The sequence below is a fragment of the Uloborus diversus genome, chromosome 8, assembly GCF_026930045.1.
Source record: "Uloborus diversus isolate 005 chromosome 8, Udiv.v.3.1, whole genome shotgun sequence".
NCBI classification, from domain to species: Eukaryota; Metazoa; Arthropoda; class Arachnida; order Araneae; family Uloboridae; genus Uloborus; species Uloborus diversus.
This window is the reverse complement of record NC_072738.1, coordinates 157,378,780-157,394,373: the sequence shown is the minus strand read 5'-3', so window position 1 is coordinate 157,394,373 and position 15,594 is coordinate 157,378,780. Positions and strand designations below refer to the sequence as shown.

Sequence of the window (15,594 nt, the reverse complement as noted above, 5' to 3'; positions counted from 1 at the left end):
GATCTTAAAATTCTAACTTTTTTTTTCCTTCTTGCAACACAACAACAGTGTTAAAGGTAAGTAATCTCATATTGCTCTAATCTAATTATTACAGAATTTTAGAATGAATTTCTTTTTCAGCAGTTTCTGTATGCTGGTATGAAATATGAAACGATTATATCAGATTTCTTAAATTTAGCATGGTTGAAAACATGGCATGTTTATTCTTCCTTCCAGAGGATATGATTGCACTAGTGCCAAATTTTACTTAAAACTCAACTGTAGTGTGGATTGGTAGAGCGATTAGACACACACACACATACACACACAAAAATGGTTTTATGCACATATTACACCACGAAATTTAATAACAATGTTTATTCTCAAATAATAAAATGTTACAAATGCATTTGAAGGCAATTTATATTCATATTAACAATAATTATAAAGATTTTGCACAATAATTTATGGGAATGAATTCAAAGTTCCAAAAGTTTTGAGACACTCACGAAATTCTATGATTTGACTTCAACACAAGCTGTAAAAAATTAAGTAATTAAATGAGTTACTTTTATAAGTAAAAAAATCAATGAAAAATAACATTAAGTTTCATAAAAATGCTCCTGATTCTCGATTTTACAACAGAAAATATCAATTTTATTAAAAAACCACTGTTTACATAACATGATAGAGAGTTTGATTTACGGAAAAAAAATGACTATAACAAATTTTATATTGATAAAAAAATATAAATAATTTTCCAGTTTCCAAACAATACCAGGTAATCCAGAAAGTAAGTTCCATTTTTCCTTTTTGCCACTGAATAGTTGTGCTTGTTAGCTCAAACAAAAGTATTGTTTCAGCAGAGAGTCATGGACAAGCAAGGAAAGCTAATTTCAGATCTGGTCGCTGAAGTGCTTGTTTAGCGTGAGATTAAAATGTTCAAAACACTCAAAGTTGCTGCCGCATGCAAGATGTAGTCAGTCATTCCATTTTTCAATGCAAGAAACACCCGAGTTCATAAAATTCACAGAAAATTTTGGAAAGTTTATGGACACCATACAATGAGTGATGCTATGGTCGGAAGGGTGTTGAACTATAGTCAGAAGGGGAAAGTTATGACCCACCATACTTACAACCCAGATCTCACACCAAGTGACTTTCATCTTCTCAAGCATCTTAAATCCAATCCTGCAAGCAATTCTTGGACATTAGAAGAAAAAACTGACAGTCATTCATTACTGGTCATCCTTAACAATACTAAAGTCAGATCTCATGGTTGCAATAAGTACTAAAAAATTGAACTGGCAGATTAGACAGAAATGTATGTATGTTAAAAGGTTAAGGAAAATGTAATGTGTCGTATAAACATTATAATTAAGAGTCCAGAATTAAAAAAAAGGTGTGCTGCGTTAATAAGCGCACCTAGAAGACGTTTTTGAGATTATCTATAACTGTTCTTGGTAACGTTACCTAGCGCTATGGATATCGTCTATCATTGATCTAATTCCACCATTTTTCATCCATTGTAGTCGTCTTTTCGACGTGTACAAGACGACTTTCGACGAGTTAGGTACGGTTTTTAGATCAGTTATAGACGAGTGTTTGAACCAGATTCGACGACTTTTCAACGTCCATTCCACCAGTTTGTATTGTGTGGGTAGCTTATGCTGCATAAATATCAAAAAAAAAAAAAAAAAAAACACATCAAATTCCAACATTTCCCTATTGTTAGTATGGAATGCAAAACATATTTTTTCAAATATAGATTATAATAAGATTAAGTTAAATATTGCCATTCTTGCTTAATACCTCAGGTCCTGCATAGTTTTTTTTAAAATTAATTAATCTTTGCACTTGAACAAAAATGCGAAAATGCCTTTTTCACTTTCACAATTGAGACAGAATTTTTCATTTTGCAAATAATGCAACTTTATCGGAAACCCTGTTGGAACTTTTGGCTGTAAGTGTATTTACGTTTGCTGATTTTTTTTCCAAATAATCTAAGATTAATTGTTTTAAACAAAAGTATTTGAAACAAAAATTTGAAAACTTCGTAAAACATTACAAAGATGCAAAATTCATTTACTAATTTTGCATTAGAAAAAAAAAAAAAAAAACAAGAGAAAATATCATATTTGATGGAAAGCAAACTGAAGTATTGTGATGGTAATTGATTAAACGCAGGTAGTCTTTCATACATTTTTTTTCCCACAACATTTTGATACTTACATTTATTTTAAGCTTTTTGCTTTCATTCTTTCCTTTTCAATATCTGTAAGAATTGAATCCCAAAGAATAAACTGTTTTGAAAATGTCAGCATCTATACATTACATTAAGGATTGAATTGATTTTATCAATTACTTCACATGCCAATTTTTAACTAAATACTGTATTAAGTACAGTACAGACTCAAAATAAGACAGTTTGCAATGTAAAGATAAGTATCTAAGTATGCATTTATTTCTTTAAAAACAAATATATGTCTTTATTATCCTTACTGTAAAAATTACTTCTGTATTTTTTAAAGTGACATTTTAAAAACATTAAATGTTTCATGTGTAGTTTTTAGGGAAAAAATTTATCAATGGATATATTCAAAGAATATATTAAGATTACATGACACCAGGGTTGGCAAAAACCCGGGTTTTTTTAAAAAGCCCGTGGACCAAGGGTTTTTTTAAAATAAAACCCAAAAAAACCAACTAAGGCTGGTTTTTTTTAAAGAAATGTGCTTTTTTTTTTTAAAAGGGAAATGTGGGATACTTGTAGCATTTTGTAGCGGAAGTATATGGACAAAGTGCAAAAATTGTCTTGGGGTAAAAAAAGCTGGAAAACTAGTTAAAATTCAGCATTTTCTGAAGAAAAGTATAAAAGACGACAAAACCCCAAAAATGGTGAAGTTTCAGATTTTTTAGTTTCCATGATTGCCAACAATTAAGGCAAAGTTACTACTTGAATGATAAAATCTATTGTTCATTTTTAATTACTACTTTTTTTTTTTTTTTTTTTTGCATTTTACTTCTTTACTACTTTACTATTTCAGTTTGTTATGCAAAACTACTGTAGAACCTCAAGTAGTTTAAATCACTTTTTAATGAATTCCAGCTTAATCAAGACACTTCTTTGAATTTTATGTTGCTTTTTTTTTCTATTTCTGTGTACCGAGTAAGAAATATTAAACTTTTTCGTAAGATTTTGAAAATACGGTACATCCTAGTCTGTTTTCTGTCCGACCGTTTGTAAAACCTGTTAATTTCTAAAAAATATACCTTGTTTATTTGAGATTTGCGACGTGTTGGGTTGCAGAAGATAATTCACATGAAAGCCTTTTAGTGAGAGTAGTTTCCTCTGTACAATCTACAAATTTTGAGAAAATCAGACGTGACAGGATTTAGTCAAGATAATTTGAGTTATTTATTGACCAGTTAAAGAAAAAAGTTAAATATATATTTTTAAAATCAAAAGTGGGCTAAATAATGGGTTTTTTTAATAGGTTTTTCAAAAAAAAAAAAAAAAAAAACATTGGGTCCAACCCAATTGGGTCAAATCCAGCCAACCCTGCATGACACAGAATTCCTGTTAATGGTATACAATTCATGTTTCAAGCAAAAATTTCAACATTATTCAGAAATAATTTCTTAAAAGATACAAGTTGATCATATTTTGCAATGAGATCACTGGTTTCTTGGGACAACTGACCCACATCTTCCTGTAAAAAAATAATATAAGAATGAAACATCAAACAGTTATAATGTTATCTGTTTTTCAGGGTTCATTTCTATTTAGTTCAAAGGTATAGAGATAGATACTATAGATATATACTATACATATATACTTAGTAGTATATCAGTGGCATACCTAGCATTAGTCTCACCCAGGGCAGTAATTTGTAGTGTCACTCCCCTCTCTCCCAAATTTTTAATATAGTATCATACAGTTTGCAAAAATGGTATAACAAACGTTTAAATCATGAAAATAAATAGTTAAGACATGTTTTAATTATGAACATATTTGAAGTTAAATTTGCTCTATGCTCCTACAGATCTTGTACCCAATTTTCAAAATAAAAATGAAGGAATTTTGGAGAAGTTTTGAAGGATAAAAATAAGATTTCAAAGGACAAGATTAGTATTTCCTAATACGGTGAAAATTCTCTGGATCAATCACTTTCCATTCCTGAAAAAAGTGGTTGTTAACGGAGGTTGGTCGCTCTTAGAGATCATTTCCGAAAATACAAAAAAAAAAAAAACAATAGTAGCACCAACAAAAATCCTATATGTTATGCTTACAGTATATAGAGATTATTATTATAAGAATATATTTAAATAGAGAAACTAAAATATTTCATTTCTAAAATATACTTCTTTCATTATTTTTCAATTAAGGAACTGATACGCTTTAAAATGTGAGAAGAGATTTCTCTGCTTCAGATTCCTTATTTTTTTCTGAACCAACTTTTGTTTCTAGCTCAGCTTTTAGGCACAAAAATTAATTAGTAATGTCATTATCATCAATTTATCGCCTGTTCAAATGAGCTAAAAATTGATTTTGACTTTCTGAGCACTAAAATGACTTATGTTCTATTCGTAAGCAACAACTAAATTCTGAAAACAAACTTTTGAATAACTACTTGTTACAACATTTGTTGTAACATGTTTGTCTACAACATTTTTAATTCTCTAAAGAGGCACAAAAGGAATCCATTTGAGATGCCAAGTAAAGAAGATTTTAGCCGATTATTCTGATTTATTTTCATTTTCGTTCACAAGAGAAGACAGATGTGCATTCAGATTAAAATGTTTTCTTGTTTTTCTTTTATTGTCTCTCTTTTGGTTTTCTCTTACCGAAAATTCCTAGTTTTTACTGTTGAGTTTTGCAATTTGCCAGTTAGGAGAAGTTTTGACAGTCGCTCCCAGAGGGTTTTTAGAATTGAGTAGATAGGGAGGAAAATTAGTTATTAATATATGTGGTCGGTATATAGGTGGTCACTCGTAGAAAATTCATTGTATTTTATTTTTTTAACATGATCCTTAATATATTCATTTAAGTATATTTAAACATAATAAATAATAGTTAGACTAACTAATTTTCATTACTAGGCGTCAAGGGGCGGGGGGGGGGGGGAGCAATACATATACAAAGTACAAGACATACAGATATTTAGTCAAAAAGTTCTCTTTTGGGGGGGGGGGGGTACCCTTTTTATAGATTTGATATTGCTCTGCCATTCCAACTTTCTTGTATTGAACAAAGAGGGAAAACTTTACGGGTTAGAAATTGGCTTACTGGGAGAAAATAAAGAGAAGTTGTTAAAGGAAAATTCTTCTCAATGGTCTGATGTTTTAAGCAAGGTTCTACAAGGTTCAGTCTTAAGGCCATTGCTGTTTATTACTTCTATTAATATTAGCAAAAGGCTTTTTGGAAACATTAATATTTTCCCGATGGTGTAAAGTTACAGCGGTTGTTGATATCAAAGAACAAGTGAAAACACTTCAAGAGGATTTAGATCAGATTTCTAAGTGGGCAGTTAGATGGGGTACGTTGTTCAATGTTGCCAATTGTTAAATGATTCATTTAGGTTGTTGAAATAAGCACACAAGCTATTATTTACAGGGATCTACCTTAAGCGAAGAAGAAACTATTGTAGATGTGGGTGTTTTAATCAGTCACGACGTAAGTCACTTTAGGACTTAAGGACAGAATTTTAGTCGGCAGTGCAGTGTAGCAAGTAACAAAGTCAGTGGAATATTGAGTTTTATCAACAGATGAAGTTTAAAAAATTCTAAAGAAGTTCTATCACCTTTGTACAGAAGTTTGGTAAGACTTCATTTGGAATATGCTGTTCAGTTTTGGTCTCCTTATCTTAAGAAAAATATCAATTTATTGGAAAAGGTTCAAAAACGGGTTAAAGTTTAGTAAACATACTTTCTGATTTTGATTATGGTTCAAATTTAGAATGCTTAATGTGTGCAGTCTTGAGCAAAGGAGAGTAAAAGGGGGACCTGATCCAGATATATAAGATTATTAAAATTGAGGGTGTTTACAAGATAAATTTTTGCACAGATGGAAAAATCAGGGATCATAGCTTTAAGCTTTCCAAATCCTAAGCTAATCTTGAAATCAGGAAAATTACTATTTCAACACGGTTGTAGGCATTTGGAACAGTTGACCAGAAGCAGCTGTTCCTTGCAATGGCGAGAATAGTTTTAAGAGAGCTCTTGATCCTCATTGGAGATTCATAAATTGACCAGGATCCATACCTGCCAACCTCCAAGAAAAAAAATCCGGAAGATTTTTTTATTTTTATCCACAAGATTTTAACGCAAAATAAAATCAAACAGAACCCCTATCCTCTTTTTATTTAACAATATATTAGTTATAAATTTCATATCAATTGAACTTACTTTCGTTTAGTAAATATTACTTTTATTGCTTTCTTTAAAAGTTTGGAAATAACATTTGGTACTCATTTTAAAAAAAGAACAAAGCAAAAACAGCTTGAACTGAGAGAACGAGAAGATAATCGGCGCTGAAATTGAGCCCCTAGTTGGCAGGCGCGACGCTTGCTTTGATTGGATCCCGATGAAGTTATGCGCTGCATCACTCCATGACGTCATAATCTTGCCTCACTTCTTCTGCCATTCTCCTACGGCAACCTTTCCTTGGCTACTTGGCCTAAAACGTTCCACAAAAGAATCGTTAGCGCCAAAATTGGCGAGATACAATTTTTTTCCTACAAAACGTGAAAAATCCGGAAGATTTTGCTCATAACCGGAAAAACGGAAAAGGAAATAAAAATCCGTAAAACTTCCGGGAAATCCCGAAGGCTTGGCAGGTATGAGGATCAACCATGGTGCATTCAGTGAGAAGTGATAGTGGAAGTAAACAGAGCAACGTGACAATGGTGATATCATTGTCTGCTTGACGCTGGAATGATTAAAAATATGCCAATTAGATATGCGAAATGTTCATGAACTCCTAAAGTGAGAATCGCCAATAAAACGAGTAATTCATGAAAGTGGCAAATGTTGGCGTGAAACAGCAACACTCTTTGTCTACTTCCTGCATCACTTCCTCCTGAATGCACTATAGCTGGGTCCAAAGCCTGTTGCTGATCCTCTTATTTGTACTTGAATTTTAAAAACACTTTAAAAATTGATAATTTTACTCTAACAAGATTCTTAGTTTTTTTTTTTTTTTTAAGTAGTACCAAAAACAAAAAAAAATCCTAGTGCCTTTAAGGTGAAATGCTGTAAAGTTATTTCGGGAGAAAATTATAAGGGTTTTGAACTTTTGATGCTAACAGAGGAGATTATTGAATAATAATAATAACAATAAATTGGAGAAAAATGAAAGACATACCTGCAGTTTTACTTGAACTTCACTAACTGCATACAGTTTTGGACAAAGGGATGGTACAGCTAACAAAATTTAGAAAACTATTTTAGCAAAGTGGATTATTGATAATCAATAAACTACATTAATGAACTACAGTTGGACTCCAATTATCTAAATCAATTGCAACCATATCCCCCATTAGGATAATCAAAAATTCATGAAAAATTTTTTTTAAAAATATATAATTTTTTTTTTAAATCAGAAGAAGGGGTTCATTCTAAACAATTAATGTAGGTATGTTGAAAATGAGAGAGAAACACTTTTAAGGGGTTACAGTACCTCAAAAATGATGGAACGATCAAAAAATTTTTTATTGCCTATTTCAAAGTAAAACCTATTCTGAACACGGAGAAAAAGGTACATTGCTTTAGTTCAAATATTTAAAAAGTTATGAGTGGATTTAGGCCATGCTCCCTATGTGTTCTTATGCAAAGGAAAAACTTCAAATTGCTTTTTCTCGATGATGGTTTTTTTGTGTTTTCATGTCATTAGAATCCCTAAGGATTTTTTTCTATTAAAGATACAGCTTTAAAGTCGTACTTTTTGCAATTGCGATAACATATTTGACAAAACTGTGCATTGGATAAGCATTTTATAAATTACTCAAATGTTTGGAACATGTTAAGCCTTTAAAAACCAAATTTAAAAAAAAAACTTTTTACTTAATTATGACAGAAAATTTTCTAATAAACTCATAAGCAAATGAATGCACAGATTTTTAGAGATGATTGTAGTGATAGTTTAGCAAAAAAAAAAAAAAAAAATTCATTAGTTCAAAAATAAAAAAGCTTTAAAAATTTCAAAAAATTGAAATTTTTTTCAATTTTCTGAATTTTTAAAAAAAGTGGGCAATATTTTTAAATTTTGAAAATAAATGATTGATTAAGAAATAAGTATGCATGTTATGGTTCCAAAGAAATATAAAATTTACTTAAATTTTAAAAAAAATCTTGAAAGGTATTGTGACCCCTTAAAGAAAAAGAACTTTTAATTTTTCAACAAGAATGGGAACATTTTTCATGCTAACCACACCTATAACTGCTGCACGTAAATAAGTGTCATTGCTTGCTGAACATCTCAATCAAAGTAAGCTGTTTGACTAACTTCGTGGAGTGAAGGAAAACAGCATGTGCAAACACAATCATTGTTTTTCAAATTGCAGTACGTTTTCGCCTTCATTTTCCCCCTCGAAATACTGGAAGCAATTCAGATAGTTGGAGTTCATTCAGATAATTGAACTTCCGAATTTAATATGAGATTTTTTAGATTATGATTAGAAGAATCTTCATCCTCCCTCAATGCTTTTATAATTTTACTAGTGGTACCCGCACGGCTTTGCCCGTAATAGAAAAATTGAAAGGTCTTTCGGTTCGCCTGTATATTTACAAATAATGTATGATGAATTTTCTCGCCAATTGGCTTGCACACATGTTAGGGTTCCACGTTATGATAATTTCGTATGTTGCCAATTGGCTTGTGCCCATGTTATGGTTCCACGTTATGATAATTTCGTAATTTACTCGTCCATCTCATGAAAATTTTGTTCTTAAAATTCGAATAGAAAAAGAACCACATCGAATTTTCGAAAAATGGCTTTGAGGTGCACCCCCCCCCCCCCGCTATAAACTAACTTTGCGCCAAATTTCATGAAAATTGGCCAAATGGTCCAGGCGCTATGTGCGTCACAGAGATCCTGACAGACATCCGGACAGAGGGACATTCAGCTTTATTATTAGTAAAGAAAGTACACAAATTATAAGCATTGAGGGAGAAAACAGCATATGTTTATAATTTTGAGATCGGCTCATTCCATACACAATTCACACTGCATGTGAAAATTATTATGGCTTTTTAAAAATTTAGCCAGTATGACCGATTGAAGAAATGGTATTATTATTTTTTTAATTCCAAAACCAGTATAAAAGAGATCAAACTATTTGAAGAGGAAAGAGTCCACGGCAATTAGAGGAGGTGCCTTGAGAATTATTAACAACTGGTGGAACCCGCACGGCTTTGACCGTAGTAGAAAATTAAAAGGTTATTTGTTCACCTGTATATTAATGGATGATGAACTTCTCACCAATTTGCTTCGTTAATTTGCCCGCCCATGTTATGGGCCCACGTTGTGATAATTTACTCTTCCATGTTATGATAATTCGCTCGATAAAATGTTCTTAAAATTGAAACAGAAAAAGAAGAAAATCGAATTTTCGAAAAATCGCTTTGAGTTGTTTCACCGCTATGCTACGAACTAATTTTGTGGCAAATTTCATGAAAATCAGCCAAACAGTTGAGGGCACTATGCACATAACAGAAATCTAGACAGACAGACTTTCAGCTTTATTATTAGTAAAGATACCACCCACCAGAGTGAATTCTGAAAGAGTAACTTCATTTGCAGAAAACTTTTGTACTAAAATGAATTCCAGGCTTAGTAACATGCTTCTTATTCTTACAATTATTGATTTTTCCCTACAAGACTTATTCCTTTATTTTATATTTGTTGACGATAAATTTTCATGATAAACACTCTTTTTGCATAAAATCATGAAATGTGGCAACAAAACATGTAGATATTAGATCCTTTATTGAAAAATATTTAATACCAGCATTTCAGTATCACATTTAAAAAAATACTGTATACCAGTATTACAATAACTAGTCACACTACAGCTCACATTTTATACTGAGGTTGTGAAGCTTTTTTCTTGATATCATTTCTTCAAATTTTACATTTTTTATTTTTAAAAAGTAGGAATCTTGAGGTGACAGCATTACCATAAAAATTTAACATCACAATGTCTATCAATTTCTTACCCAATAACAATACACCAAGTAAAAAACAGCATTTAAAGTTAAAATAGCCAAAAAAAAAAATGCATCATTTCATTTATTTAATTAATGCAAACATAGCAGTGGCACAGCCACATGAGGGGTTTTGGGGTTAAAACCCCTCCCAGAACACAAGCACATTCATTTCCTCCGTTAAAATCAAGGAAAAAAGCAGAGAATTTGAGGTTTTCCAAGCGGAATAGGTTTCAACAAAATATCTTACTGCTTTTGATGATCGGGAAGCAGTCAGAAATTACTTCTCAGTTCTTAAATATAAGAGCTATATTTCATGATGAGCACCCCATGTCCCCACTGGTATAAGATAGCTAAATTGGTGTCAATAAAATTCTACAGGGTATCATGGTCCCTCAGCACTTCCATCACAGCTCAAATCCTTTTTAGGGAAATCTAGAGAGAGGAAGCCGCACCCCCAGATTTTCTGAGGCGCTTTACCAATTCTCATCGAAAGATCGAAACCATTATTAGCTAGCATTTGACATTCATAAAGACATGAACATATTTGAGGAGGAGGTTTTAAATGTTCCCACGAAAAAACACAAACGATTAATATAAGATTAAAGTAAAACAAATGATAAATATTCTGTGCTTTTTCCCACTTTCTTATTTTTATAGTAATATCAATACGAATTTTTGTTTTTAAGCAAGTACTTTGGATGAATAATTACAAATCTATAGAAACTCTTTGATGTTGAATAATTACGCATTGTAAATGAATGGGAAAGAAAGCAACAATTTTCGATTTTGAAAATTCCTCTCAGAAAAATTTCCTGACTGCGCCACTGAAACATAGCATTATTTGTAATCACAAGGATCAATTCAATGTACATAAATGAGTTTTATTAAAGAACTGCACAGCTTTGCCTGTAGTAAAGTATTAAAAAGTCATTTGGTTCACCTGTATATTTATAGTCAATGTCTACTGTGCGTTAAGTATATATACATATATAGTTAAAGATCTCTTCATACTTTTGGCATATTTGAAAACCTAGCACATAGTGTAACAGAAACCAGCAAAAGCCTCAGAAATATTTTAACAGAGGAAGGATATTTCCCTTCCTTGCTTAAAATGCAAAATAAGAAATCTTTTCAAAATTAAACTTTATAGAAAAGAAGATCGTAATTCAGTAATATAATAATTTGGTGAATGTAATTCCATAAAAACTAAGAAAATAAAAGCAGACGACTTTTTCTTAACAGTTTAAATATTTTAATTTAAAACCTTTTCAATCGTCAAATAAAAATGGTTTTAAAAAGTAACGGAACAATCAAAGCGAGTATAAAAGACGTAATCATGGGTAACATACAAAGTTAATTTTCGCTTCAAAAATAATTTCCATTTATGTATAATTTTTGATTTTGTTCTCGCGCTAAGCCATTTAGAATCGTTTGGCTTACTGAAGGTAAGCCTTGGATGTTGGTTTTCTTTAAACAATTCCTACAGCTCTCCTAATGCTCGTAGAAACTTTGAACAGACTTCATCTTGTGCAGAAAATTCCAAGCTATCGAATGACACAAAACTTAAAAATGTGAAAGAAGTATTTCTCCCTCATATTATAAAATTTATGTGAAAAATGGGCTTAAAATTGGAATGGAAAAAGGACAAAAAATATTTTCGAAAAATCCCTTCAAGGTGCATACTTCTACGCTTCAAAATTTTGTGTCAAATTTAAAGAGCATCAGATGAATGGCCTAGGCGCTATGCACATCACAAAGATACAGACAGAATTTGAGTTTTATTATTAGTAGAGAAAACACATCTCCAAAACACATTTTGACATTTCAAATTACAGTCCAGCCTGCTTAATGGAATCGCCAATTTTCCACGAAAAATTATTCTAATAAGTGGGATGTCCTATTAAACCAGGATGAAAATAATAGACATCAATGGTTTGGTACATTATTGTAATACATTAAAAATGTATTACAATAAGCAGGATATTCTTTTATCCAATATTTTAATGAGCGGACTTGACTGTATTTCCGAAAAATGTTTCCAAAGTTTTCCAGCAAAATAATATGCATGGAATTAGCCAACTACATAAAATACTTTGTAATATTCAATTGGAAATCAGATAAGTGAAAGATTACCACTAATTAAGAACCATAAAACACAGATATCTAGTTAACTATAGTGTGTTGTTTTCATTAAAAGAGAACAAGGTGTATTTCAGTTTCAATTTTTGTACATGTTTCAGACATACATAAAATGTAAAATACATTTTAAAAACTAGGAGTTGAATCCAAAGCATTCAAAACAATACCTTTAACATGCTCACTGTCTAAATACTGAACTAAATCCTTCACTGTCTGGAGAGAATCAACAGCTTTTCGAATCCGGTCTTCTTCTGCGAAAACAATTTTCAAACAGTGTTAATAACTAAAAGTCTGAAGAGGAGAAAACCATACGAAATAAAATGAGTAAACATTTTAAAATATTCAGAGAGGAAGATTGCTCTTATAAGGTCTTAAAATCAAGTTGTTGCACAATATAGCAATACATTCTAGAAGATTTTATAGATTAGGAACAAAATAAATTACAAAAATTAGAAAAGTACATAATTTGTGATCAGATCAAACAAAAGTAGAACAAAGTGCTACTCACTGAATCATTTTTGACTTATGGCTTTGAGAAAAAAGTATCTCCCTTATATAGAAGTTTGGTAAGACCTCATTTGTAGTATGCTGTTCAGTTTTAGTCTCCTTATCTTAAGAAAGATATTAATGCATTGGAAAGGGTTCAAAGGCGGGCTACAAGACTAACAAATGGACTTTCTCATTTAGACTATGATTCCAGGCTTAGAAGGCTAAAAATGTACAGTCTTGAGCAAAGAAGAGACCGAATGGACATGATTCAGTTGTTTAAATTTATTAAAATGAAAGATGTTACGGGGCTGAAGTTTAGCACTGAAAACAGGACAAGGGGTCATTGTTTTAAGCTATTTAAATCTCAGGCAAACATGGATATTAGGAAAAATTATTTTAACAGGGTAGTCGAACCTTGGAGCAGCTTACCGGGAGAGGTGGTAATGAGAGCAAGGGAGTAGATAGTTTTAAGAGGGCCATTGATCTTCATTGGGGATTGTAAATTGACTAGGACCAGTCGAGCTGGGCCCAGAGCCTGTTGCTGGTCGTAACTTTTGTATTTGTATTTATTACAAGCTTATTCAAGTAACATAATTCAAACTATGCTTCAAAACCAACTTGTGTATCTTCAAATACATTAGTAAAATGTTTTGGCAAATGAAAAATAAATATTAACATTTTCGATGCATAGCAATTATTTGCAGGGTTATCGAATGAAAACTTAGAAATAAGCGGTTGTTATGGAATACACAAACAAGCTTTGATGCCAAGATTTCCAAAGGTAGATGCAAAATTTGTAGTTGACAACTTTTTACTGTATGCACAGCAATCAAGAAGCCCTATTGATGCAAAATAGAAAAAAGTGTTTTGTTGGTTTTGGCACTTCTGAAACTAATGGCGCCAAATTCGAATCAGCACTTGTTCCCTTCAAGCTTTACCTGTAGAGCAATTTTTGTTTGATTCTGCTCATAACTTCCTGAGATATAGCAGTCACAAGTACAGGAGAAGACCGTTATAACGCTGACCTGTATAACGCAATTCTCTATAAACCGCACTACTTTTCAGAAGTAAACAATAGGTTTAAGTTTGAAAAATCCCTCTGTTTTGCTTTGCAAAAATTAAAATTGTTAGGCAAATTAAATTTTAAAAGTTTTTTATCTTTCCATCTTATTTCAAAGCTTTTAAATTGAAAATTAGTACTCATAGTCAACAGAAAATACCAGATGGCTCTTGAAAATGCAGCTTTTATGCAAACCATGAAGTGCAGGATTTTGATTTGGAAACATATTTATTTGTGAGTAACTAATTGTAATATTGGTGCTTTAATACTCATTGCAGATAAAACTCATTCTGAAGTGCTAATACAGTAGAAAACCTTTAAATGCCGACCTATATAATGCAATTCTCTATAAAATGCACAACTTTTCAGAAGTAAACAACAGGTTTTTAAGTTTAAAAAATCCCTTTGTTTTGCCTTGCTAACATAAAAATTGTTAGGAAAATTAAATTTTGAAACAGTTTTTCATCTTTCCAGCTTAATTCAAAGCTTTTAAATAAAAATTAACATTCACAGGAAAGAGAAAATATCAGATGGCTCTTGAAAATGCAGCTGTTATGCAAACTATGAAGCTGGCCGAAGTTCAGGATAATTCACTTTCTTTTAATTGTAAAGCATATTTATTTGTGAATAATTAGTAGTATAATTTGTTTTTTAATACTCATTGCAGATAAAACTAATTCTGAAGGGTTAATACATATATATTCTGAATATTAGTTTCAAAATTTGTGAAATGATCTATATAATGCTAAAACCTGTATAACGCAAAAGCTCTGGTCCCAAGGTGTACGCTATAATGGCCTTCTACTGTATATAGATATATTCTGAATTTTAGTTTCAAAATTTGTGAAATGATCTTTATATAATGCAAAAACGTGTATAACGCAAAAGCTCTGGTCCCAAAGTGTGCGTTATAACGGTCTTCTACTGTAATGAGAAAAATATTTGATTGCTGAACCCTCACTCTGTGATATTGGCACCGAAATTGAATTAGTACCTGTAGTTTCTACATTTTAAAAACAATTCAGAAACTGACTGAAGAATTTGGAAATCTCCCTGGTTAAAGCCAGTCATGTCTCAAGTACCTTCAAGAAAATCTACATAGGTGCCCCAAAGCAGAATACTACTAAATTTGCCACATGTGTCACATAAGCAGCTGCAGAACAATTCGGTTCAAATGTGAGAGGAAAACTCAGAGAAATTTTCTGCAGAAGTTCTACAGATTTCTGTGAAGTTTCTGCAGAGACTGCGGATTTTCTGCAAATATGTTCCAACTCAAGACAAAATTTTGCACAAATTCTACAGATTTCTTTAAATTAAAAGAAAATGTAAAATTCTCGGAAATTATTCGATTCAAAATTCGATCTTTGGTTAGAAATTTGTAACAAACAACAGTTTCTGCAGAAATTTCATATTCTAAATCTGAAAAGATTCTGTTTTTTTCTAGTGCCTTTGGTTCCTCTTTTCCTTATTTTTCTGAATCAATCTTTATTCACAGCAATTTCCTCCAAAAACGTATGTTTTGGAAACATGCCAACATTGAAACACGTCCATCGCCGAAAATTGCGTGTCTTGTTTGAGATTTCAATTTTTTTGTATCCTGAAAATATTTCAATTACTAAGTTTTGAAGTGTTTTCTTATACCCTACCGTAACTTGACGCATTTTATTTATTATTTTAGTAAATTACTTATTTATTAACATTATTTCAATAACTCTTT

The 15,594-nt window shown here is 31.5% G+C and overlaps 1 protein-coding gene across 1 annotated transcript in view; it reads right to left on the bottom strand.

Moving 5' to 3' along the window:
- Nucleotides 1–329: 329 nt before the first annotated feature.
- Nucleotides 330–15,594, bottom strand: part of LOC129227745 (dynactin subunit 3-like) — a 29,702-nt gene continuing 14,437 nt past the window's right edge. The window contains exons 4-8 of the mRNA XM_054862350.1: nucleotides 12,496–12,579; nucleotides 7,346–7,404; nucleotides 3,633–3,692; nucleotides 2,212–2,303; nucleotides 330–517 (exon numbers count right to left, since the gene is read on the bottom strand). Of these exons, the coding sequence (XP_054718325.1) occupies nucleotides 2,214–2,303; nucleotides 3,633–3,692; nucleotides 7,346–7,404; nucleotides 12,496–12,579 (293 nt within the window). The 3' untranslated portion in view covers nucleotides 330–517; nucleotides 2,212–2,213. The remainder of the gene's footprint in view (nucleotides 518–2,211; nucleotides 2,304–3,632; nucleotides 3,693–7,345; nucleotides 7,405–12,495; nucleotides 12,580–15,594) is intronic.